This window comes from Lotus japonicus, chromosome 2 (genome assembly GCF_012489685.1).
Source record: "Lotus japonicus ecotype B-129 chromosome 2, LjGifu_v1.2".
Taxonomy (NCBI): domain Eukaryota; kingdom Viridiplantae; phylum Streptophyta; class Magnoliopsida; order Fabales; family Fabaceae; genus Lotus; species Lotus japonicus.
Window position 1 is genome coordinate 86,920,972 of NC_080042.1, and position 27,187 is coordinate 86,948,158.

At 35.4% G+C, this 27,187-nt stretch overlaps 3 protein-coding genes across 4 annotated transcripts; 2 read left to right on the forward strand and 1 right to left on the reverse strand.

Annotated features, from left to right (window-relative positions):
* On the forward strand, positions 1-1,921 carry LOC130740533 (dof zinc finger protein DOF3.6-like). Of its 2 annotated transcripts, XM_057593182.1 has the most exons (3): positions 1-269; positions 423-1,392; positions 1,494-1,921. In XM_057593182.1, the coding sequence occupies exons 1-2, from the start codon at positions 219-221 to the stop codon at positions 1,356-1,358; spliced, it is 987 nt and encodes a 328-aa protein (XP_057449165.1). In that variant the 5' UTR covers positions 1-218; the 3' UTR covers positions 1,359-1,392; positions 1,494-1,921. The 2 variants fall into 2 exon arrangements, with proteins under 2 accessions (XP_057449165.1, XP_057449164.1); XM_057593181.1 differs by having other exon boundaries at positions 423-1,921.
* A 5,400-nt stretch (positions 1,922-7,321) lies between these two features.
* Positions 7,322-12,350, reverse strand: LOC130740534 (U-box domain-containing protein 13-like). The gene is made up of 4 exons (XM_057593183.1): positions 11,860-12,350; positions 10,101-10,217; positions 9,432-9,887; positions 7,322-8,755 (listed from the first exon to the last, which is right to left on the reverse strand). The coding sequence occupies exons 1-4, from the start codon at positions 12,130-12,132 to the stop codon at positions 7,586-7,588; spliced, it is 2,016 nt and encodes a 671-aa protein (XP_057449166.1). The 5' UTR covers positions 12,133-12,350; the 3' UTR covers positions 7,322-7,585.
* Positions 12,351-20,094: 7,744 nt separating this feature from the next.
* On the forward strand, positions 20,095-23,732 carry LOC130740535 (putative E3 ubiquitin-protein ligase XBAT31). The gene is made up of 8 exons (XM_057593184.1): positions 20,095-20,803; positions 20,904-20,963; positions 21,061-21,132; positions 21,224-21,345; positions 21,445-21,585; positions 21,676-21,783; positions 22,357-22,612; positions 22,763-23,732. Exons 1-8 carry the CDS (start codon positions 20,624-20,626, stop codon positions 23,171-23,173), a joined length of 1,350 nt encoding a protein of 449 aa, XP_057449167.1. The 5' UTR covers positions 20,095-20,623; the 3' UTR covers positions 23,174-23,732.
* Positions 23,733-27,187: the final 3,455 nt, after the last annotated feature.

Below are 27,187 nucleotides of genomic sequence, written 5' to 3' on the forward strand. Positions count from 1 at the left end.
AAAACAAAAAGAGATGGAATGAGGGAATAAGCGCAAAGTAAACAAACCAAAGCCTCTTCCTGCTTTCTTTCTTTCCTCCACCCCATCTCCTCCTCTTTAATTCTCTTTTTCCCTTTCTTTCTCCTCTCTGGTATTCCCTTGGTGTAGTGATTCTCCACCATCTCCCTAAAGAGCCATCAAACTTTATAAAAGAAAAACATAAAAGGAATTGCAACACCATGGTTTTCTCTTCTATTCCAGTCTATGTAGATCCTCCCAATTGGCACCAGGTAAGGTTTTCCACAAATTTCAGCCACATTTTCAAAAAAAATAAAGTAAAAATTATTCCTATTCCTTGTAACATCTTCTTGAATATACCAGATTTTTTTCCTCCTCCCCTTTTCTTTACTTTTGTTCTCATGATCTGTTAAATTAATTTGCAGCAACAACCAAATCATCAGCATCAGCATCAGCATCAACATCATCACCAACTAAATGGCAGTGACAACACTCACCTGCTTCCACCTCTGCCCCCTCTGGCGGCAGAGATGGCTGGTGGTGGTGGTTCTATGGGCTCGATCAGGCCAGGTTCCATGGCTGATCGAGCTCGGTTAGCTAAGATTCCACCACCTGAACCAGCTCTCAAGTGTCCTCGTTGTAATTCCACCAACACCAAGTTTTGCTACTTCAACAACTACAGCCTCTCTCAACCTCGCCACTTTTGCAAGGCTTGTAGGCGTTACTGGACAAGTGGGGGTGCTCTCAGAAACGTTCCTGTAGGTGGAGGGTGCCGCCGGAACAAGAAGAGCAAGAGAAGCCGCTCCAAATCTCCTTCAAGTTCTGAGAAACAAACACCATCGTCAAGTGCAAACAACAACAATAGCATCCCCTCCACACATGAGATGCTTGGTCAGTTGCCACCACAACCACCTACTCTACCCTTCATGGCTTCTCTGCAGAATCTTAGCCGGTATGGTGTTGGAAACATGGGTCTCAGAATGGGTGAGAATATTCATCAAGGACAGAATGATCACATGGGGTTTCAAATTGGTGGTGTTGGTAACTCAGTTTCTGGCGGTGGAGTGGAACAGTGGCGGTTGCAGCAGTTTCCTTTCTTGAATGGTTTTGAATCAACTACTTCACCTGGTTCTAATTATCCTTTTCAAAGTGAAGGTAATATTGATGGAGCTTCTGATTTTGTTGGAGATTTAGCTTCAAGTTCTAGGGTTACTCAGGTTCCACCTGTTAAAATGGAAGATAATGGAGGTCTCAATTTGTCAAGATCATCTCTGAATAATGTCTCAGAAAATAACCAGTACTTTTCATGGACTGATATGTCAGGTCTTGCCTCTTCTTCCACTACTAGTCATCTCTTATAACTTGACCATCGACTAAGATCTTCTGTCCCAAACGGTAACTCAATTGTCTTTGTCACCAATGAAATCTTGTCGTGTTAAGTGAATCAGTTACAATATAGTATTGTATTTTTAATTGATATGTCAAAATTTTATTAGGGGATAGAGTGAGATAGAGTTTGGAGACAGAAGACCTTTATCCCTTGACGATAACCCTATCACCCGAATTGAACTCCTTGCTTGAATCATTACTTGTTACTCTTGGATGGATCAGATCAGAGAAATTCAAGAAGACTTTGGATGTTGTTGTCCCACTGAACACTTTCAACTATCAGCAGCTAGCTGGCGCAAAAGCTGGGTTGATTAACGCAGAAGTGGTAGAATCGATGTAGTTTCTGGTCATTGATTTAGTTCATGTTTTCTCTTCTTCTTTTTCTATTTTTCATCGAGTCGAGTCATTTGTAGACTATACATATATATGGGCTTGTTTTGTATAACTTAATTGTGTGCATGTAATCTTTTGTGTGTTTGCTATCTGACGTTGTAATATCACTTCGGTACAAAACTTTCCGTTGAGTTTAACTTAACTGTTATCTAGCTCACACTACTGCACCAGTTTCTGCACAAATATGATTATCAAAATCAGCTAATGTGATAAACCGTACACTTTCAGTTATAAGAAAGGAAGCAGTGATGATATTTACACACCCAATAAGGATAGACATTCACACATCATTTTTCTCTATATCTCTTTCTTTTTATCTCATTCGTTATATGTGACATTCGTCACCTCTCTATTATAAATATTTCTTTTCCAGTGTTTTTCAATTGGATGTGTGCACCGAATGGATCGTGAATTCTATGAAGAATTACTACAGTAGTTCTGAAAAAATGTGTCATTCCATGTTAGCTTTAGCCGAGGTATAGAGTGTTTCTCGGGATAGGCTTATTTTGTATGAATTTCACTTTATTTTCCTATATCTTGCGGCCTCTATATATACAAGTTTATCTAAATTTGTGAAACATTCTTGATGCAAATATATATGTTGCTTGTAGACATCACATGCTGCTAGCTAGGTGTTTGTGATACGAATGTTTGTCATGCACATTGGATTGAGGGATATATAGATAATACTTAATAGTGTTTGATGATAATTCAAGGTAAAGACACAGTCTGACACCTATATACGGTGTGTTACTCTTTTACAATTCTTACTAGACTTTTTCTTTTTCTTTTCTTTGGATGCTTCTCTTTCTCTTTAATCACTGAGAGTACTTTAGCCAGCCTTTGCTACAGCCCAGAAGCTAGCTGGAATTAAATTTTCCACTTCTCAACTCACTCTTTCATCAGTGTGAAATTCTTGGAAACTTGAGTGTGACAGTTATTTAATGTCCTGGCTTTTCCTCAATTGTGGCAAATCTTGACTACAAGGAACCTCATTGCATTGTACTTTTAGCAGAATCTATGGGGTGGTTTTCCTGGTTTTCTTAATTATCTGGATTTTGAAACTCAGTTTTCACATACACAAGCTCTATAACAAAGAAGGACACAGTACTGCATATATGGGAAGTGTAGAGTGCATAATTAAGGGGTATTATGTAGTGACTGAAATTGTGTACGCTATAAAAATCAAGTTGTGTACGCTATAAAAATCCTTCAAAGTAAGGTTATAAGTGTTACGTCCATGCTGATCACATGACATATAATTGATGATAATTTGATTATTGGTAATTAATACTGGTAAGGACCAAAGACACCAAATTGGGATGAATCTCCATCCATTGTGATGACACTTATTCCACCCATACTTAATAGAATGAGATTGAAAAGTTAGATGAGAGAGATTTGGAAAAGAAAATAATCTAGAAATGAAATGAATGGGAGGGCAGGAATGTATCAAATTGAATATTCTAGATGTAAACTTAAGTGTCAAGACGTACAAGTGCAACGAGTGAAGCATTTATCATTTTTATATACTTCTCTAGGACAAAAAAAATTATAAACAGTATGGAGATGGGCTAGTCAAGAGTCAAACTTACAATGTTGTGTAATTATATATCATATTAGATTCATGAGATGGGACGTGCGTGTTTGTTGGATTTGGAGGTTGAAAGTGGTAACGAAATATATGTAACCATTCCAAGAAGACGCCAAAATCCCCCGAAAAATCATGCAATTCTATATTCGACCAAACTGAAGTGGGTGACTGTTCTAGAACTTCTTCAGCAGAATCATGCAACATGCAAAGTTGCAAACAACGTTTCTTAATTATATAATTCTTTTTGGGCCATTATTAATTACGCACTAGAGAGAGAGAGAACTTGAAAGGAAAAGAAAAAGGTTCTATACGGTCAAAATAAGTGTCACCTTTTTCAACATGTAGTGGTCACTTCTCTTCTCTCTCCTTCTTGGAAAGTGACGGTTCCATTCATTTCAGCATGGAAAATACTTAGTGTTGAGATGAAATCTAAGAAATTGAAGTTAATTAATTCTACTATTATCTTTTCAAGATTATCCCAATTTTTCTATAGAGCAGAGATTTAGGGATACGGATACTCAGATGACAAATACTTCTATGATTGTGATTAGTGGCAGTTAAAAATGGTTATAAAATTGTACTTTGAAAGATGATTCATTCAAAACATATGCATGTCTACACATCATTTTCCTTTCTATATTGTGTTTGTTTGTGATCATATTAACTTGTTTTACATTTCTTATTTTGCATTTTAATTGGATTTACAGCATGATTCAATACAAAGCGTCCAAATTTGGTAACTTTTTTTTTCAAAAACTGCTTATGAGGCTTCTCTTGTATGATAAAACACACTCTAGAGTCTAGTCTCGGCAAATTAACACACAAATGTTCCACACTAATGATTAAAGATGTTAAGTTTCATGAATTACGTTTAGGGCATTCAACACATGCAGTTAATGATAGTTTCGGACATCCACAAACTACATAGTTTATAGAAAGAAATACATTCTATAATTTAAGGAGGTCAAAAACTATTGTGGCTGGTGTGTCCTAAAAATTGCTGTTCTCTCTAATTAGGGCCTTTGATATTCCAATCCTACTAGAAATGAATTAGCTATGTATATAAAAAAAGAAGAGGGGATCATTTTGAGATGATGACATGAATCAAACTTTTGTAAGGATCAATGCTTCTTTCTTTGTAGCTTTGAAGAAAACGAATAAAGCAAGGCAAGAAGAGAGCATGTACAGTACAGCACAGACAAAAGCACTCTCCCCCTGTCTTTGGACGTAGTCAGTAAATGGGTACCCAGATTCCAAAAATGTCGGTGAGTGTGGGTCTCAAAGAAGAAACATACTTGCATTAGCCAGAGATAAAGGAAAAGGAAAAACAGAGCAGTGTGGGTTAATTTTGCAGGGTTTGCTTCTTCCTACGGTACGAATCAAGAAGCAGAGGAGGCTCAGAAATTCATGCATGCTTCAAATAGTGTGGTGTGAACTGTGACCCTGTCTTTCAACACTGTTTTTCAAGCATAACCCTTCAATGTAAAATCGTTTGTTAGCCTAACCTGTGTTATCTGTGCATTATTTGCTTCCTTTGTCTTACTTTAATGCCTAGCTTTCCCCTGTTTCGTTTTCCCTCTATCATTTGTATCTTCTTATTCTTTTTCTCTTCGTCTTCTTCTGCTTCTATGTTTTCTAAGTTTGCTTTCTTTTTCTTTCCACTGATGCGTGGGGACCTCTGCATCCACCAGCCAGAGACTGCTACCATCTTTAGATACTTCAACAGCGTGCGTGGATGGATATATGTATTTTTCTAACCAGCTCCTTAATAAATTCAGTAAATTGAGAATTGAATCGAAAGTGTGTCATGTTCCTGTTGCTGTTCCACCATATGTTTGTCAACTTACCTGTACACTAGTGTAAAAAATTAGCATCGGCTTTGACACCGCCACAAGTTAATTTGTTACATTCAAGGATAATGTCAAATAGGCAAACGCTAGTTAGCGTCGACGGCTATTAGCATCGGCTTGGACAGACGCTAAATTCATCGGACAACTAAATGTCCGCTCAACGTTAATTTGTAGCAGTCCAAAGTCGACGCTAATTTCATTAAAACTTAGCCTCAAATTAGGCTAACGCTAAGTTGAACTCGGTGTGACACATCTCGTAGGTCCAACCCTTAACGTCGACCTAGCCAACACTAAGCATGGGTGGTTTCTAAACCTCAACAACCTTATAAGCTTCATCCCCTCAAACCCCATCACACTTCTCCTTAACCCTCACCTTCTCGCATTGTTGCAACCCCAACCCCCACATTGCCGCCACACTACCTCATTGTCCCACTGCACTATCGCACCTCTCCCATCTCGTGCCCCTCCCCCACCCCACCCCTCCGATGGCGATAGAGCACAATTCGTAGCTAGCCGTTTAGTGTGATTATTGCAGCGAAGGAATTAGCTGTTATTGTTGACGATGGATGTTCCGGTCTAAAAAAACTCTATGACTGAAGGTATGGTCTTCCTTATAAGCAAACGCAATTCGGATGTATTTTTTTCTTTTGATTTACTAAATATTTTTTTAGAAAAAAGGAAATAGCCCAAAATATAAAAGCTTGAAGGATCAGAAAATATAATTCAGCATAGCTATAATTCTAAAAAGAAAAGTTATTTTCAAGTGACTAAAATCTAGTAAGTGATTCTAATAGTAAAAGAGAACTTTCAAGACAATCTAAGTACATGTTCTAGAAGTTTAGGGTCTATTTAATTACAATTTTTGAAACATTTTCCTGTTTTTAAAAACACAAAATTTAAAAATTTGTTGGTTTTTAAAAACTGTTTTCGAAAATGGTTCTCAATTTCAGTTTTAACATTAAAATACTAGAACAACTAAGAGATGTTTTTTATTTCAGTTTTTAGTTTTCGTATTACAATTCTTTAATGTTGTAAAACATATAATTCAAACAATTTTTTCTTAAAAATTGAATTCTTTTCAAAAACAATTTTTAAATATATTTTTAAAAACTTCAATCAAACATACCCGTAATTTTTCTCCGAATGTACCCAAAAAAAAAAATCTTTCTCCACCATAAAAACCCTATAGTTGTGAATCTTCACATTTCATCACCCATATTTGCGAGCCTAGATTGAAGCTCGTTTGGTGCCCCCCTTTAGTCGCTAAATGGGTCAACCCAAGTTATTAGGCCTATTCATTAATTGGATCAGTAGAAAATAAAGGCATTGCTATGACAAAAACAAAACAGGACATTGCTAAAGTTTTGTTGCCCACTTTGAGGACTTATTTATCACACTATAAACAGATCCATAATTTGACCCAAACAAGAAAATCTATAAATAGGATATGATGGCCCTGTTTGGCTTTTTGTGTCCACTTAAAGTAAGTGATTTTTTTTTTCTTCATCGAAAAACAAAAGTAAGTGAATTTAAAGTTAAATAAAAAAATTTATTTTATTTTAAGAGATTTTTTAAAGGAGAAAAGCAAAAAATGATTTATGTTTGCTTATAGATATAAAAATTACTTTTCACTTTAAAAGTTCATTAGAAATAATTATTTATTTCAAATAGTTTAAAGAAATATTTTAATTTTTGTATTTTAATTTTTTTTATCAAAAGCATAAATAATCCCTTCATATAAAACACAAGTAATTATTTTCTCGACAAAATTCAATAAAAAAGAAAAAATATGTTTAAAATAGTGTTGGTAGAACTATTCAAAATATTTTAGAAGAATAACTTTTTTTTAACAAAACTGTTTGAGAGGTGTAACTCTATCCTAACTACTAGGTCACCTCTACTCAATACCATACACGAGTTATCTTGGTCACTAGTTGATGTAAAACTTGCGAACGGTAAGTGTGAAGTTCTGAAAATTACATCCAATACGAAGAAGACATGAATAAAATGCACCACACACGGACACTTTCTGTTCGGAGAAACAATGCGAGACCAACATATTAGATAAGTTCTCTAACAGCATGTGCTATGGTGCCAATACAAGAAACATTTCTTCATTAAATTGGCAGGATGAACATGTTACAATTATACATTTTTCATATCAGGCACATCTTGCCTATTTTCTTTGAACCTCGTCTTCCCAAGTTCAAAAGCTTTTTGCATTACATCTCTGATTATCACACAAAACAAATGATAACTTAATGGAGTAGGAAGGTGATCTTCCACCCTACCCTCCAAACAGATGCTTCTTTCAACACTTAACAAAAGGAACAAAAATGAACAAAAGTATAAACAAGACATCTCAGGTATCATCAAGGTTAGAAATTGAAGGTGGTTCGATATCCTCATTCTGAGCTTGAGGTTCAGTTTGTGTTTGAACTTCCTCCACCTGCTCCTGCTGCTGCCTCTGCTGCTCAAGAAACCTGCTCATGCGATCTATCAATTGTGCCGCCTTTCTTTTGCCTCTATCTGTACCATGTTGAGCCAGTTCCAACAAAGGAGTCATCAACCCTAGTTTGTGTGCTTGTGCTAGATATTGTTGATCACCAGAAGAAAGGTGCACTAAAACAGCAGCTGAGTTCTCTTTGTTCCTCGGCGATCCATTCCCAATAAACTCTACCAAAATTGGAACCGCATCTGCAGCACCAATCGCAGCCTTCCCATCAGGATGACTAGACAAGATTGCCAAAATGGCCAATGCTTCGTCCACCATTCCTCCACTTGGTTCTGTCAGCAGTTTCATCAGTGTGGGAATAACACCCGCCCTCACCGCCTTTCCTTTGTTACCCTGGTAAATGCACAAATTGAAGAGTGCTGTTGCAGCGTCTTTCTTACCCCTTTGGGTACCTTCACTCAGCAGCGTCACTAGCGGCGGTATGGCTCCTGAAGAACCAATTGTAACCTTGTTTTCGTCCACAACCGAAAGGCTGAAAAGTGTTGCTGCTGCATTTTCACGGGCTTCCATGCTTCCTTTCCTCAGCACATGAACTATACCTGGGACTGCTCCAGAAGACACAATGCACCCTTTGTTATTCTCATATATGGAAAGATTCAAAAGCGCTGTCACAGCATGCTCTTGAGTGCGAGAGTCGGGCACGGACAAGAGACCAACAAGGAGAGGTATTGCTCCAGCTTCAGCAATTGCGACCCGATTATCTGCATTGCGCTTTGCAAGAAGGCGGATCTCACCAGCAGCTAATCTCTGGTCTTCAGGATTACCAGATGAGAGCTTTTGGAGAAGATTTTCAATCTTACTTCGCTCAGCTGGGGTGCAGGCTGATGCTGATTTGCTAGGTTGAGAGGTGCTGGGTCGTTTTGGTGGCTCTATGCCATTGGCTTCACACCATTGTTCTATGAGGCTCCGTAACACGTAGTTGGGTGTGAGAACAGTACTAGTGAGACTCTGTTGTGTTTTTGGGCATGTCCCATGCCCAGCTTGCAACCACTTCTCAATACAAGAACGCTCATAAGTCTGCAGAGAAGAACAAGATGAATTTGAGCTGGTAGCTTTACAATTATAAGCGAACAGACTTTTAAGCATGGATAAAATGAGAGTAGTGTGAACGGGAATCATCATATGGGAATGTATTACACAGGTCAACTAAAAGAGTGTAATTAGGAAAAGCCTTCAATTTTACTTTACCAATTTTCCCATTCCAACCAAGATTCATGTTCTATAAAAATACAAATCCGGCAATATATAAAGAAATTGCAATTTGGCCGCGTGTCCAACTCATGTGAAGGTCAATAGCCTCATAGAAGAAAAACATTGTGCGGATACTATTCACACTATCCATCATTTCCCTTTGCAAAACAAGAGGATCATTATCCCAGAATTGGTGAAAATGTCTTACCGTTTTTGGTATAAAAAAACATTGAAAATGAGAAATAATGTGAAAATAAAGTGTTATTTTAATTAATGGTAGAAATCGAAAATGAAAACAATAAATATCTTCTTAAACCATATAGGACCTTAGATCTCTTTAACAAAATAACACAAGAGAATGGTTCCTTTTGAAGCATTTTTACATACAGGCAGATGTAGAGGGAAGATTAGACTTTCCAATTTAATAAGTCAAGAAGGACAATGACTAACTGCACCCTATTTGCAATTTAGCTGGAAGAGGGTAAAAACAGAAAGCACATACCTGTCCTGTTGAAACAATGACAGGATCCTGCATCAATTCCAAGGAAATCGGACATTTAAAATCAGTAGGGATAACAAGGGCCGGATGATTCTTTTCGATTGACCCTAATCTGCTAACGCTTGAAGGAAGGCCTTTTGCTCCAACATTATCATCCTTGACTAGGTTTTCAGTTTGCACATAATCCTTTATCTTCTTCAATAACATTGACATCTTCTCGATGCGTGCCCCTGGATCCCCACCACTCGCTCCCACCATGTCATGTAATGTGAGAGATTCATGAATAAAATCGGCTATCCCCATCAATTGCAATTTTTCAGCTAATCGGCTAAGAACAGCTGGATCTGTAGCTGCATCACTACTATCATTGTAAAGGGACAATATATCCTCATACAACTTGACATCAGGTTCATCAACCCTTCCTTTGGCTCTTCTAAACTGGGCAAGAACCAATTCAACCTGAAATGATAGGGAGAATTAAAATAGATTTTGTAAATAGCTAAAATACAGAGATAAATAAGCTAAACAGTGATCCATCATCCATTCTATTCTCAACAGATCACAAGTAGGAAGTTCAATAGTTTGAACTTTGCTACTTAAAAAATGAATTGGCTGAGTGAGATCACGGTGTCGCATACATACAACAAATAGGCGTAGTTTAAATATTTATACCTGCTCCTTAACTTCATCAGAAATGTCAAGTTTATCATAGGAAATTCCATTCAATGATTGTTCCAGCCGAGCTGTCACCTCATAGAATTTGTTCATGATTTGGTCCCTCTCAAGAACCTGTAAAGAGGAGTGAAGACAACCGAATCAACAACTAAGGAAGATGAAGTCATTTAATTAGAAGATTTTGCAATGCTCTTTCCAAATATATTGTTTAAACCATAATTATATGATGGGGATTTACCGACAAACAGAGCTGTAAGCAACTAAGGTTCCCATCTATGAAGCATGGATACAAACATGGATAACAGATACGACAAAGGAATTGACATGCTAACAGGTGTAATGTCTAAAATATAGGACACTGCTTATGTGCGTGTGACTGTGTGTGAGAGAGAGGTGGTTAATTTTAACCATACATGCTATCACTTTATACACCTACACACGCGCGAGCGCACGCGCGCGCACACACACATATGCGCACACAAACATACACGAACTCAAATGCACACGCGCGTGCACACACAAACTTTGTGTGGGCGGAAGGATGAACGACAAAAGAAGTGACATTCCCGAAAAAGAGAGGGTAACCTATTGGAACATTTCTCATATTTCAACCCTTTTATAATTTAAGCTGACTTTTTAAAAAGCTAGTTAAAAATGAAACAATTTCTTTTTAATGCGAGTCCCGCCATTCAAACGTCATGCCATATTTGAATGTCGGCTAAGTGTCCTTGAGGTGCTGGCTGAGTGTCCGAGCCAATAAAAGTTCCTTTTTAATAGGACACCAGATGAGTCCGACACGTGTTATACAAATATCATACTAGTTTCGGTGCCCCCACCTCAAGAAGGATAGCTTTGAATAAAACTGGATTAGTGGTCCTACGACGATTAAAGGAAAATATCTTTCCCTTGCCTATACATTTACCTTTCAACTTCTCGGCAAAATTCCACACAACAGAAATAAAAATTAACCAAAAAACGTTCGAATCATTTTGACCTAGTTTGGATCATTGCTAAGGAATGACCAAACTACTATAAATATACAAAAGGAAGACAAGCCAAGACTTTCAAGTCCCACACTATCTTTGACAGAGTTAATTCAATCAAAGAAAGAATGATCTACATGATCCATATAAATTAGCCTCTTGTTAACCAAACCATTGTAATTGAAAATCAATAGTAAAATGTCAGGTATTATACTAGCTCCAAAAGGGAATGCCCACAACATGGTGTAATAAATTCACAGAATTCAGAAATCTCCCTGTATTGCAAGTGAATATGTGCAAGCAAGGCTATATTTTGAAATTGCCCATAATTATGAATGTTACACTCAATCAGCACATGTGAATGAAAATTAGCAATAAAAAACACCGAACTAGTGGAGAGAAAACGGATCATAAGGCCCAATACAAATATGATCAACAATCAGCATTTGAAAGAGACATCAACTAGTAAAAGAAAATCAGGTATTATATTAACTTTGAGTTAAAAACCAAAACAAATAAAAGAATACAAATCTGGGGTAAACAGGGGCAGACATTCCACTTCCAATTGCAGATAATTCACAGCTAGATGACAGACAGAGACCAAAAACCAAACAGTAATTTACATTCAAAACCAAAAAAACATAACCCAGAAAATGAAACTTCTAACAAATCCAAACAGATGTTATCTCTAAAATCATTTTGGATTGCATGATTAATGATTGCATCCTCAATAGATGTTAAGAGAAAACTAAGGGGAGGAACAAAGAACAAACCATGTAAATCTTGCTGCCTTCACATCCGAATTTGAGAAGCTCCTTTGCAGATTCAAGAGCTTCCTTAAAAGCAAGCATGGATTTCGAAGTTTCGTCAGTGATGGGATCTTTCATGTCCCTAATTTCCTCGAACAAAGGCACGAGAAGCTTCAACCTGCGTGCCAAGTTGCAGTACTGCTTCTTCACCATAGGTCTGAAGTCAGAGATGCTAGCTATCTCATTCACCAGCTCAATCACCGAGCCAGCTATCTCAACCTCAACAACAACCTCCATGGCTGCGCCGCCACCACCACCACCACGCGAACTCGCTCTCCACAGCAGATCCCTCCAATACGGCACCGTTTTAGCAGAAGAATCACGGTGATTGCCGGAGATCGAGGTTGCGAGACATGGTCCTCGTCAATGACATACACGAAATTTTGAGAATTCAGACACAGTGGTTTTAAGACAGAGAAAGATATAGCAGAGAGAGAGAGAGAGAAAAGTTCAGAGAAAAAAAAGATTGAAAAAGTAAATTAAAATACGCGCAATGACTTTTCTAATATTCTTCTGCGGCGCGGCTGAAGCTGAGCGAGGCTGTGTAACAGTGTAAGGTAACTTTTTTTGGCGGCTTTAGTCGGCTCGGGTTGGCTTGGCTTCGGCTAATGCTGATTTCACTCTCTAATCGAGAGTGTCTGGACTCATTTTAAAAAGTAAAATAAATCATCACATTATTAACAGAGATTGTTTAACTCGATATGAGTAATTAAGTTAATAATGTGATGACTTACTTTACTTTTTAAAATGAGTGAGATTGTCGTACTGCGGATAAATATTTGGGTTTAGTAAAATGAACTGCGGTAACTCATATGTACATAGGATGAGAGAAAGGCAGACATGTCTCCCTTGGTCACGGATCAAATCTATGAGGGTGACTGTCAATTTTTTTGTTTTTGGGAGAATGACAAAAAATAGGTGGCTTCTGAGATATTTAAATAAAAAATCGGTGAATTAAGAATTCATAAGTAGATGTTGTTAATTTAAAAAGGTAGTGTTACGTGTATGATTATCAAATAATGTATATATTATGATATTCTTTTTTTATATGTATCACATTTTTTATCATTTAAATTTCATTTCTTCTTATCTCTATCTAGTGGTATATACACACACTCATTGAGTGGTCACGTCAACTTTTTATCATTAGTTTTAAACTTAGTCATTGTAAATTGTTTTAAATCAAATTTACTTTCCACCTCAATCTTCTTCCTCTTCCATCTTTATCTTATTCTTCTTCCACCTTCTTTATTTTCCTCCACAGTTCACACTTAACAAAAAAAAATGATATTCAAACCCAAAATTTCATCCAATTGTCATCTTCTTATTCACCTAAAACCTATAAGTTACAACACCTTCAAACTCTCTACGTGAACGGTTGGCTAGTCAAAATTGATCACATGTAAACACAATGACTTAATTTGATTTAAAAAATTAATAAGGATAACAGTTAAATGATTTTTTCTAGTGACTCAATTCGATTCCTCTTAGAAAATCAGAGATCAAAAAACAAATTTAAGCCTTGAAATAATAAAAAATATATGGTTCTACTAGTCGGATTTGGTTTGGTCCAGAATAGGTAGCACCCAAATTAGTGGGAGGGCCTCGAGTTGGGTTGAGTTATTATCTAAATTCTTGAAATTTGTGGTGCAAAACATGAATCGACTCAAACTAATTATGTTTGTGTTCGGTTTGGTTGAGAATTCAAGTTAAAATGGAAAAATGAATATGAAGAGAAAATGTTCAGGTTTTTCTTCCAATCAAGCATGTGCATGATCTCTCTTCCTCTAAGCTTTGGTGTCAGGATCCACAAATATTTATAGGTTGAAGTCGTTATAAAGCTCGCCTATGAACCAACCCATTTGAAAAATTAGATGTGTCTTTTTGTGGAGGCTGATGTTTGATCACATTCGGACCAGATCAAACTCGAGGAAGATGAAAGTTATCCAAAATGTTGTGGAGACCCTTTGTTCCTTTTGCTCGGTTGAACAACCTTCTCCTCATATTTTCTTTTTGTGCCCTTGTTCCTGATCAATTTGGCCAACCTATTACAAGTAGTTGGGTGTGTCTATTGTGTTGCCGAGAGATGGTCGCTTGCATTTCCTTCAACAATCTTCCGGCTATAAGAAAAAATTCCAAAAAAAGAGGGTGGTGGTCGGTGTGGGCAAACATAGTTCAGTCTTAGAAATAATATAGTCTTGGGTGAGGACAGAGTTATTATTCCGTTCAACTAATTAGATATTGGAAATGACTCAATGTTAGGCTAGCTTGAAAGACTTCAATTATTGTTTCTTTGAGTGGATAATGAAACCCTCTATTGCTTGGGGAATCTACAATCTAATCGATTTTATATGGATATGTACCTCTTATATCTAAGATTACATTTGCGCTTTCACTACATGAGAGAATTCTGATCCCGGATGACTAACTCTCTCCATCTTAGCAAAAAATTAACATGAAGCAACACGAAGTTTATGCACAAATAATTAATGTAGCTTGACAATCACGTTGGTCTTGACGTCATGCTATGGAACAATTAAGTGAATGTCATCAACCCACTCTTTGAAGCAACCTAGCACATTCCAACCAACATGCGACTCACGGAATTCCCCTTATGTAGCCTAACTGCGAAGCTAATTGGAGTCTGGAGACACTTTCTTCATAATCCAATTGGCATGAGCTCAGATGTTAGGCCAATATCTGTCACCTCGCAGCTTATTTTATAAGGGTGCTCGATTCACGCGGTGGTCTTCTTTTAGCAAGTTGGAGTATATATAACGCTTTGCTTTTTAGTTCAAAAAACAAAAAACGTTACGCTTTTTATTTTAACTTTTTGTGAAAAAATTATAAACTTTTGATGTTACAAATATTTTAAATAGATCCATTTTTTATGAGTTTATTATCTCTTTCCGTGCCACCTTCTCTCTCAATTCTTTTTTAGTTTTAAAAGTTCTAGACTTGAAAAAAAATATAAAAAATATTTAAATTAAAATTGAAATTTATAAAAGACAAAACTTATATCATACTCACTTTTAAAAAAGAGTATCAAAATGTACAAAATGTATTTATCGCTGATTATTTTGTTAAGTAATGGATTGAGCAACCCATCAATTAAATTGTTTACTGATAATTACATAAAAATCATGAAAACATATTATAAATAAGGGTATTTCGGTTATATAATAGTATCAATAATTATCATCTTATTTTTTGTATCACAACTATAAACAACAATTTTTTATAAAATTGAGGTAGTAAAAAGAGAACGCCCATTTTAAATTCGTAGAATTTTCCTTTTATAAGAACCGAGTACCCGGATTAACAACAAATTCATGCTCTCCAGTTGTAAAATAAGATCAATTTGATGATGATTAATGTGGCATATGAGTTTCTAAGAGCATCTTCAATGCAAGGTTGCTAGTTGAGTTGCTTAAACACTATTTTGGTGGGCTTATACTGCCACATAGGATTTAAGCAACCCATAAGCAGAATTTGCTCCAACCACAGTTGCTTATTTTACTTGTGTTTGGGTCATACTATAACTCATATATTTATATTATTTCAAAGTCATAACACATAGACACCATTAAAGTTCATGAACGAAAGATAAAATATATAGTTTATTAATCAAGAAGAAAAAAGAATAAGCAATTGTTGCTTAAATTTAAGCAACTAGACTGCTACATCATGGTGCTTCAATGCTATTCCAAAATAAGCAGCGTTGCTTAAATGCTCCAACTGGGTTAAGCAAACCCTGTTGGAGATGTTCTAATGTCGGAAACAACCGATTAACTATGTGGGACCAGTTGAAAATTAAACGAGAGACACGGTTGTGTTAGATCGAATGTGATCCTTGGCTTGAGATAATAAGAATAAAAGTCAAAGGCACGCGTTAGATGAACGGTGGTCATGCAAGTCGATGAAGTGGGTCCACACGTAGTTGGCTTGGTGGACCCAGTTTACGCGACGGTGAAAGTGAGAGGTGAGTTCACAGGACAGAAGATGCAACTGCAGATGCTTCATACATGCCAATCAACTCCACTCCACTTGATCTAAATTCATTAGTATTGATTGTTGAACTACAATAACTCACAAAATATGGTGGATCACTACATGATTCTTTTCATCTTCTGGATGCTATAATTCAAATGTTCTTAGATTAATCCGGTTGTAAAAAGTTATATTTTTTAAAAAATTAGTAAAATTAGAATGAATATATTTTCAAAGTTCATATTTAGGATCACATTTTACCACTTGTATTGAGAAATTGTATGACTTTCTTTTAATAAATCTCTTTTATTAATTAATAATCATGTAATAATCTCTCTTTTTTTGGACAAATGTAATAATCATGTAATAATCTCTTTCAAACAGATTTATTTGTGTACTCAAAAGCCAATACAGACTTTTTGGAGTGCTGAATGCTGATTGCCACGGATTTTGTTTTGGTCTAATAATTTTCACGGATCAAGTTCATATATAAATATAATGTTACAATTTTTTGTTTTGTTTGCTGAATGCTAAAATTTTGTAATCGCAGTTGGTTTTAGCCTTAGTTTTTTCTTGGTCCCTATTTTAGCCCGATATAGCAATGCCTGTGTTTCGACTGTGGGCTGGCTTATTGGGTTAATCTTGCACCACCATACAAAAAATTGAACAATCATATGAGATTTAGATAAAAACTAAAAATAAGAGTGTTATTGTCTAAATGTTTGGGAGAATTTATGTAAATAACTTATAGTCTACTTTCTTGAAAAAAAAAACTTATAGCCTACTTATAAGTTATTTTGATGTTATTTTATAAGTTGTTCAGATTAACTTATGAATACAAACTTATGTTTGATATAATATATTTTTCAGCTTATTTTAATAAGTTTCTAAAATTAGCTTATGAATAAGCGCTTGTGCGATAAACCCTTAAATACGCTATTACCAAACACAGTTTAAGTAATATTACAAATCGAGTGAATAAGTGTGTGGACTACTACTTACTTTTAAGTATCCACAACTGATAGTTTGATAGTCAAGTGATTAATCCCTTGCCTCACAGTCAATGAGTTTTTTTTTTCATTCACAAGAGTCCTAAACGGCTTGGTTTTCAATGTGCTTTTGGAATAATTGGTTATTCAACAAGTAATAAAATATTAAAAAGGTGATCCTTTCTTTTGGAGCTTTCGGTTGTCCTATAGCGTATTTGATAATTTCCTCTCTTCACTTCCATGATTCCATCGGTTTTCACTTTCCACTTCTTCCTCGTGAACACTACTACCATGGTGAGACCATCACCACCATCATGGATCTCAACTTTCCTCAATGAAAACTCAAAAAGGCTTTCATATTTACCTTATTCAACACCTCCTAAGCATCTTTCTTTCTTCCTTTTCACCTCTTCACTTTCACTTATTCTTCCTCATGGACACCACCACCATGGCTGAGACCATCACCACAACCATTGGATCTCCACTTTTCTCCATGAAAATTCCAAAAAGCTTCCACCTTTACCTTTCTCGACGCCTCAAAAGCATCTCTCTTCTTTCTCCTCTCTTCATTTCACTTCTTCTTCCTCGTGAACACCGCTTCCTCAACAGATTGCGGTGGTTCGCGACGGAGATGTGATGGCTCTGTCGCTGGAGCAGAAGTTGTTGTGTGTGTTTCTCATAACGCTCAACGAGCTGGGCACAAACTCCATATACATGTCAGAGTTGCGCACCATAAAATTTATAGATTTAATGAAATTGCATTTTTTGTGGTTTATGGGTTGTCATCCTCCTTGTAAGACATGAATAATGTCATCCATAATAAACTTCATCTGAAAAATGAAAGGAGATCGTAGAGCTCGCGACGTTCTCCCTCCCTTCCACTGTGGTGGCCTTCAACCTTGGTCCTTAGTGGTGGTGGTTTGTCTAATAATAAAGGAAATGAGGTTAATTTTGTGACGCTTGCAAAACTTTCTCAAGAAGCAGAGAAAGGGAACAAGAGCGTTGTTAGAGGATTTAGAAGAGAAAAGTGATCATAAAATTTTTAAAGATAAATATTACATTTGTACCTTTTATCTCTAATACTCCCTCCGATCCTATTTATAAGAATGAAAGAGAAGAAAAATCTTGGTCCTTTTTATAAGAACCAAATGAAAGTTTGAACTATATTAATTATTTTTTTCCAATGATGCCCTTATTAATTCTAACTCGTAGAATGTGTCTCATTAATTATTCTCTCTCTTTCCCACTTTCCAACATGAATGACAAAGGGTAATTTTGGAAGTTTATTTTGATTCAAGACAAATTTAATGCATTTTATATAGTTTTACTACATTTCTTAAATTATGTGAATTTTTTTTTGTTGTTTATAAATAGGACCGGAGGGAGTATTATTCAATCCTAATCACTAATTTAAAAAATATACATAAATTTTACTCCCTCCGTTTCAGAAAATTTGTAGTTTAAGCTTGTGGCACAAAGACTAAGAAAACAATTATTGATAGCATAATTTGACTAGATTACCCTTATTTAATTTTACTAGTATAATATGCAACTATTAAATTATACTTAGACAGAGAAGAATGTAATTAATAGAAAAGAGTTATGGTTGGTTAATATGAAATGTGATAAGTGAGAGAAAATATATTAAATGAGGGTATAAGTGAAAAAAATTAGCAAAAAATGCATTGATTTTCTAAAACAACAAATATTTTGAGATATTGAAAGATTGTCTAAAACAACAAACTTTCTAGAACGAAGGGAGTAAGATTTAACGGTGTCCAATGGTGAAATGGTGAAATACATGTGGCCCGTAAAATAGAGAATTAGTGTAGTATTTTTTTTTTTTGGAATACGAGAATCAATGTAGTCTTTACCATTAAAAAGATGATTATTATTTCACGACAACCTAAGCAAACACTATTTTCTTTTTGCGCATAGGATAGTCCAAATTAAAATAGTAGTTTAAAGCAGTCATTCGACTATTTTTAAGGTTGTAGACTTGTAGGGAAGTTGCTAAACTACATCACTTGTACTCCCTCCGATCCTATTTATAAGCATGAAAGAGAAGAAAAATTTTGGTCCTTTTTATAAGAACCAAATGAAAGTTTGAGCTATATTAATTAATTTTTTCCAATGATGCCCTTATTAATTCTAACTTGTAAAATGTGTCTCATTAATTATTCTCTTTCTTTTCCACTTTCCAACACTAATAACAAAGGGTAATTTTGGAAGTTCATTTTAATTTAAGACAAATTTAATACATTTTATCTAGTTTAACTACATTTCTTAAACTATGTGAATTTTTTTTTTGTTGCTTATAAATAGGACCGAAGGGAGTACATATACATAATAAATGCACCATGACCGTCAACAAGAGATTTTTTTACAACAATAGAATAAAATAAATATATTAACCATTTTCATTATTTAGAAAAAAAATGAGCAATACAGTTCCACATTATTTTTCGATGTATAAAAAAAATTACACATTAATTATCAGATTAATTTTTATGCACAGACGGTGTAAAAAGTTTTACACCATCATTCAATCACAATCTTTCATTTTCTTTTTTAGATATTATTAAATTCAAAATTAATTGTGAGATAATAAAATGGAGGATGTGATTGAATAATGGTGTAAAAATTATTTACATTGTCGGTGCATAAAAATTAAATTCATTAATTATTGATGAACCACTTAATTTTTTTTTTTTTCTGAAAGTGAGAAACCACACATTTTGACTTTATGTACACTTTCTTTCTTCCCTTTCTCATGTTTTTATCTTAATACATGATGTATATTATGAAAAAAATATTATATATGAAAATGATAAGAATAAATCATGATCATTAAATATAATATATTGAATTGCTAAAATTAAAATATTTGATTATATGACTTTTTATCGTGACATTTTAAAGTAATCATATCATATCATTATTAATTAATTTTTAATCATTGTCATTTGATTAGATCAAACAATCATTATTTATTCTTATCAACTTGATATGAAAACACATTTTTCATTAGATACATCTTGCCCTTCTTATTAAAAGAGTGTACACCAAACAATTATATTATATAAAAGATTTAAATTGAATGGTCTACGACAGACATGGCTAGGAATAGGATCCAGTAAGAAAGGTAACTGTGTGTGTTTGACTGAAGTAAAATACATACATACATATACTACATATAGATCCCATGAAGAATTTTCCTTTCCTTTCCTTTCCTTTGACAGCAAAATGTGTGACCACAACACCAACCAGTTCCTTCCAGTCTTTCTTTCTTTCTTTCTACGCTGACTCGAAACCCGAACCCATAGCTCACCCTTTTGATTAAACAAACCATTTTATTTTTACCATTCAAAGTTCAAAGTTCAAAGTTCAAACAACAACACTCCCCATTAACCAGTTTGAACCTGAAGCGTTGGATCAATGGAACAAAAAGTGGATGCTATTAATTTCAGAGTTTTCGGGATGCTACAGACTGACTACCCTTTGTGTTTGTGGGAATCAATCTGATTGATGCCACAATATCCATCTTACTCTCTCATCACTGACACATTCATCAGCTACCCACACCCCTGTCTCTGTTTTCTGTTCTTCTTCCTCTCTCTGTTTCCCTCTCTCTCTCTACGGTCCCGGGCTTCAAATGTGGAAAGTTTGAATTCAAAACGTGCAGGCCACCACCGTCTCTCTCTGGCAAAGGTGGCGCAGTCAGGGAAGTGAGAAGAAGAGATAGAGTGATGGGTCAGGGGCTGAGTTGCAGAGGGAGCCATGAACATGGACTCTTCCGTGCTGTTCAGCATGGGGACCTTCAAACTGTTTCCACTCTTTTACAGACACATCCAGCTCTCATGCATCGAACCACTGTCTATGACCACCACTCTGCTCTTCATATTGCCGCTGCCAATGGCCAGATCCAGGTGGCTTTTCATTTTCATTTTCATTTTCATTTTCATTTTCACTTGTGGGGTCTGAAAATTCATGTCTCTATCCTCACATTTTTCTGGCTGCAAATTGCAGGTTCTATCTAGGCTTTTAGATGGATCTGCGAATCCTGATGTGTTGAATCGCCAAAAGCAGGTCGCTTTTTGCTTTTATTCCTGATTTTGAATGTGGCATTTGTTGTCTTTTTTATTTTGCCTCACTGATTTAATTTCATTGCATTTGAATGATTCAGACCCCGCTTATGTTGGCTGCAATGCACGGAAAAATTGCTTGTGTGGAGAAGCTTCTTGAAGCTGGGGCTAATGTATGTGACATTTCCTGAGATGTTAATTCATTCCAATTTTCTGAAATATTTGTTATTTGATGATAATGGATTTTATTAAATAAAACTTCAGGTATTAATGTTTGATGCTGGTTATGGAAGAACCTGTTTGCACTATTCAGCCTACTATGGTCATTCTTCATGCCTTAAGGCAATTCTTTCTGCAGCTCAATCTAGTCCAGTGGCAGCTTCTTGGTTGGTCCTTTTTCTGTTTTAGCATTTCAATTCATGTGGGTGTTTTCTTATTTTCTTTATGATGCTTATTGATACAGAAAAGAATTCAATTAATTGCAGGGGGTTTGCTCGGTTTGTGAATGTTAGAGATGCTAGGGGTGCTACCCCATTGCACTTGGCGGCTCGTCAAAGACGGCCTGAATGTGTGCATATTCTATTGTGCAATGGAGCTCTTGTTGGTGCCTCAACTGGCAGATATGGGTAATAATTTGTCTAGGTTCTGGTGTTGGATTTGATGCATTCATTCATTTGTTCTATGGATTATTAGTATTGATACATTGCAATTTGCAGCTGTCCTGGGAGCACTCCTCTTCATCTAGCAGCCAAAGGAGGGTCTCTGGATTGCATCCGCGAACTATTGGCATGGGGTGCAGATCGTCTTCAACGTGATGCATCCGGGTACAATATAGTTTCTACTTTCTAGATACAATTTATTAACCATGCGGAGAAGATTTCATTGAGTGTATAACTTCATGATGATTGATGCATATCTAAACATGTATTTCATTTTCTTTGAAATATATGTAGCTTAATCATAATGAGTTTGCTTACTAGGACATTGATTGTAGTAATGAAATGTATGCTTATTTGACAAATATTATCAATTGTGTTGATTATCCGTCCTGGATTCCCTCCCATTTGGTGCTTTGCCTGTGCAACTTTTCTAAAAGAGAAATGAGAGACTAAGAGAGATGTGAGTGATTATTTGATGAAGAAGAAAGAGAGAGATAGATAGAAGAAGATAGGAGGCAAAAGTGAGTGTATGAATATAATTTCGCAGAAAGGAAAATTAGAAGTGTTAGACTCCTGAGAGAGTAAGTGAACTTATTTAGGAAGCACCTTCCCCTCATCTAACAGTGTATTCATTCATGTATGTAGAACAAAATCTTATATTTGACTAGCAATGTTTTATTCAGCTGTAGGTTTTGGAATTTCTGAAATTTCCTTCATACTTACATTGTGTTTATGCAGGCGGATACCATATGTAGTTGCTCTGAAGCACAGACATAGTGCATGTGCAGCATTGTTAAATCTTACAGCTGCACAGCCTCTTGTCTGGCCATCATCTTTGAAGATCATCAGTGACCTCAATCCAGATGCCAAAGTTTTACTAGAGCGAGCCTTGATGGACGCGAACAGGGAAAGGGAGAAAAAGATATTCAAAGAGAGTGCTTACTCTCTTCCATCTCCATCGCACTCTGATCAGATAGATGACAATATCTCTGAGGTAATTTCACACCCTTTAAATTCATACCAACTTCTTTTAGTTTACTACTTTTCTTAGATGTTATTGAATTTAGTCATGGAGATATATAGTTCCTGAGGACTCATAAAATTTACCAGGTGTATACTTATAGTGGGTTCTAATGTAATTCAGGTTAGTGAGACTGAACTATGCTGCATTTGCTTTGAGCAAGTGTGTACAATTGAAGTCCAAGAATGTGGCCACCAAATGTGTGCAAAATGCACACTAGCCCTCTGTTGCCACAACAAGCCTAACCCTTCTACTTCTTGTCCTATCCCACCGATTTGTCCGTTCTGCCGAAGCACCATAGCTAGACTGGTGGTTATCAAGATAGAAAGTCATGATGACATTGATCAAGATGGTTGTGTTGATATCTCTTGTTCCAATCCAAGCAAGTCATGGAAGTTCCGGAACTTGAACGAGGGTGGTAGCAGCAGTTTCAAGGGACTATCATCCAGTGTAAATTCATTTGGAAAGATGGGTTGCCGCAGTTCAGGAAGGGTTGAAGTTGAAGATGAGTGGGTTGATAATAAGCCACAATGATGACGACGATGATGATGCCTGGTGTGATTCTTATGCTTATTATCAATTATATTTGCATATTGGTAATATGTGGTAATGAGTTGCTTGATAGAATGTTAGGCAAGGCAAAATGAAAGCATAAAGAGAAGGAGTTTGATGTAAGATTGAGAACCAAGCAAAGTAAGTTAAGTTAAAAAGTGTTGGTGGGGGGAGGAGTTACATCATGACATCTGAGCTGTGTTACTTGAAAATGAAGAAGCATCGCCTGTTGTCAATGATAGTATAATAACATGTTTGGATCCGCTTCTCTTTCATTATAATCCATTCTGAAAACCAGATCCTTCTCATTAGAATTGATTCTGGCTTCAGAATCAATTGTAGAAGGGTTTCCAAACATGTACTAAGTAATCCTGTGAAGTGAGAAAATATTTTTCTCATTGATTAGAGTCTAAGTATAAGAACATGTGAAAATGTATTTGTGTATTTGCTTCTGATTTGTTGAACTGTGACAAAATGAGCAATAAAATATGAAAGGGAAAGACATGGCTTGTTGTTGGTTGTCATGTGATTCATGTGATAATGTCGGGGTCAGTTGAATAATTTGTGCAGTGCCCATACAGAAGGAACCTTACAATTAATATAAACATAATCCAGACAAAGTTCATGTGCTATGCTCACCTGCATCTGACTTTATTGCTAGGATCCAGATAACTAGTTGACAAGCAGAATTTGCACTATCTATACAATTACTGTGAATTCTGACTAATGACTAGCATCAAGTGCTGTGTCTGTTCTGATAACTTTAGAGGGAAAGAGATACTTATGAGCAATTTAGCATAAAAGCAAGATATAAAGTTAAAAGCATACATGGATTTGGCAGAAACATGTAAACAAACTGCAACAATGAAGAGTGTAATCAGTATGAATGAACTTCACATGCCAAAGATATGAAAACATGATAAGAGTTTAATTAGTATCTTATCATAATGCATGTCACTTCAATTGTTTGGTAAAATCTAAGAAAAAGTAATCATAATTTACTTGAAACTTGTAATCTCATTTGTTAATGAATTTGTTTTTAAAATATTCAGTTTATTTTTATATAACAACATGTTCGTACTTTGATCTGGATATTTGCACTGCTCTTTGAAGTTTCACACAGAATTATATATTCATAATCAGATCACATGGCCATTAAAAAATTAAATGACTAGGTGCATGTTTGGTTAATTGGTTGCATTTTTGGAATTCACATTTAGACCCCAAAATCATGTTAACTCATAAACTACAATGTGGAGATTCTTGTGCTTTGGAGTGTGCGTCCAACACACATCGGAAACATGCTGTAGATCCCCATTTGGATCCAAATGAATGTGGTTGCAGAGTCATATGAATCAATGAAGGAACTGGTAATTTTTTCTTTTGGTAAAACACAAGCTTAAGGAGTTAGCTTGTGTACACAAACATGAATACGTACCCTGAAACGAACCAAACTAATTCTTGCCTTGCCCTGATCAATGCTCCTAATTAAGTGGAAGCCTTTGACAGTAGCCGGTTCCTAGACAATTGTCTTGAACTTTCAAGTTTGAAATACTATTGTCAAACAGTTATCAGGACAATTATTAAGCTGAAGTACAAAATTCCTAATAATTAATCACATTCGAGACTTCAATCCTTCAAAGTTCTTGCTTTCACATTTAGTGCTTGAGAAACTAGGATCCCACTTTGCAAAAACCAAACATGCTCTTATACATCCAAATAGATACTTCACAAATATCTCATTGTTCTCTCCATTACACATTTTTTTCTCACTCTTGCTGTGTGTGGGGTGTTCGTAAGATATGAACTTAGTGCACTTCAGTCACAAATGCAAGCCGTATGATTAATATTAGATGAGCCATATTTTAACATGGGTATATGTGTCCTATTTACCGAGATTAAATATGAAACACCCGATCTTAATCCAATGACTCGTATTCAATGACCGTAGTAATTGCATCGAAAAATAACTGCAGGCAATCCGAATCGTGCTACACTAAGCACATGTATGTTAGAAATATAAAGTAATTCACACGTCTTGGCCCAATAACTTAACCTTTTGAGATAGTCGGTTCGTGACATGATTTTACAACCTCTATATGACTAAGTTGTCTAGAATTTGATCATTGTTGTCTTCGTTGTTCTAATAAAAATTAGATTTTATCATATGACATTGTCCACACTTCAAGATATTATAATTATAATCTCATTCATATCTTCAAACAAGATTTTGGGATAGTTGGTTGGCAAACAATATCCACAAATAATTTTCCTATAACTAAAGACCTGATTAACATTAATTATAAAGAAAAGACCTGATTAACATTCACAGTAGCATGCATATATACATTAAAGATTTAAAGGACAAGTTCAAAGAGACAAAAACGGAGGTATATTCGTTCCTAATAATGTCAGTACATCACATGACTCTCAGTAATTGCTCTGAAGATGGAAACAATCTCATTGGTACTGCATTCTGAAACTACAGACACGCAGGTATGTAATCAAACATTAAACAAGGAAAAAGTTACATTACTTTTCAGCCAACCTTTGTGTCTAAATTTGATGAAGAATCAATACAATATAATGGGGAACCAGAAAAATGATGTTGACCCTGAACTACTACTACTGTTGCTGTGTTTACTGCAATATCATGGGCATCACAAATGCAATCCTCACATTCATGGTGTAAATCCAGAGGCAATCCTATAACCTATGATAACATCAATCAATGGATCGAAGGGAATAAGACTTTTTAGAAAGCTCCAAATTCGTAACAGAAATGAATTTATATACTCATTGATAGAAAGATTTTGGCAATCAAATGCAGACCCACAAGGGTTGCAATTATAAGAAAAGAACTGAGACCCACCACTAAAAATCACTCAAAGATGAAAAATTGGATAAGTGAATATGATGGGTAAGTCAAAAGTGTACCTATTGAGTCATGTTTGTGCAGTACTTGTGTGATGTTGCGTTTCAATATTTTCAGCAACACATGTCAGATTCGACAGTAGAATAGGAATCGTCATTTTCGCTTGTTTATGTGCTGTGCTTGCTGATTGAAGTTTGATTGCCAAGAGCGGTTAAAAGGTAACTTTCATAAGGTTTTAGCTGTTTTTTTAGATGACAACTATAAAGCTCAATTTGAGTTTCCTTTAGTTTTTTTTTATAGGTAAATGTTAACAGTTAGAAATGTTAGTTTCCTTTGGTTGAATCTGAAATGACATTAGCCCTATTCAACAACTGCATGCATTCTGTTGGAAGAAAGTGGAATATAAATTGTGATCCTAGAGATATTAAAAATTATTTTAAACTGAAAATCAAACACCTACTAATAGGTTTAGGAACCGATTATCTTCTTAATTTTAAAACTATGGGATTTAGTTAATTTAAACAACTAGGGATTCCAGATCATTATTAGTGTTTGGATAAAATTAAGTTTCATGTAATTAAAATTTAATGAATGAATTTGTGTTGGTGAATGGTGTGAACAAACAAATTTTAAAAATGGAATGTTTTTTTTGTTAAAAAAAGGGGGAATGTTTTTTTTTGGCCATTTTTTGGTTACAAAAAACAGGGGGAATGTTTTTTTTTGTTACAAGAATGTTTGAAATAATAAAGTAAAATCACTTCATTCATAAAATCACTTTAGTGAGTAATCTTGTAAAATATCACCTAACACAATTTTACTTAATAGAAAAATATCTATAACCACAATACAGACTTTTAAAGTTAAAATGCATTTCTATTTAATAGAAAAATACATAACTTGAGTTAATACGATTGTACTTGATGAGTGTCAATCACAATAGTTTTTTTTTTTGTCAAAGTCAATCACAATAGTTAAAAGTAGTTATTTAAACCTTTTGGTTGAAAGTTCAACTTTTAAGAGTCACACTTTTACCCACATCCAGAGAAATTTAGTCGGGAAAAATAGAAAATGTTAACACACTTAGAGTTTGATTGTACAGGTGATTATGTTCTCAATTTTCA

Coding starts and splice junctions, on each gene's coding strand:
- LOC130740533 (XM_057593181.1), top strand. CDS start 219: ATGGTTTTCTCTTCTATTCCAGTCTATGTAGATCCTCCCAATTGGCAC. Junction 270..422: donor ATCCTCCCAATTGGCACCAG/GTAAGGTTTTCC, acceptor ATTAATTTGCAG/CAACAACCAAATCATCAGCA.
- LOC130740534 (XM_057593183.1), bottom strand. CDS start 12,132: ATGGAGGTTGTTGTTGAGGTTGAGATAGCTGGCTCGGTGATTGAGCTG. Junction 9,888..10,100: donor CTGATGAAGTTAAGGAGCAG/GTATAAATATTT, acceptor CTATCATTTCAG/GTTGAATTGGTTCTTGCCCA. Junction 8,756..9,431: donor TCATTGTTTCAACAGGACAG/GTATGTGCTTTC, acceptor TCTTCTCTGCAG/ACTTATGAGCGTTCTTGTAT.
- LOC130740535 (XM_057593184.1), top strand. CDS start 20,624: ATGGGTCAGGGGCTGAGTTGCAGAGGGAGCCATGAACATGGACTCTTC. Junction 20,964..21,060: donor TGTTGAATCGCCAAAAGCAG/GTCGCTTTTTGC, acceptor TGAATGATTCAG/ACCCCGCTTATGTTGGCTGC. Junction 21,133..21,223: donor TTCTTGAAGCTGGGGCTAAT/GTATGTGACATT, acceptor ATAAAACTTCAG/GTATTAATGTTTGATGCTGG.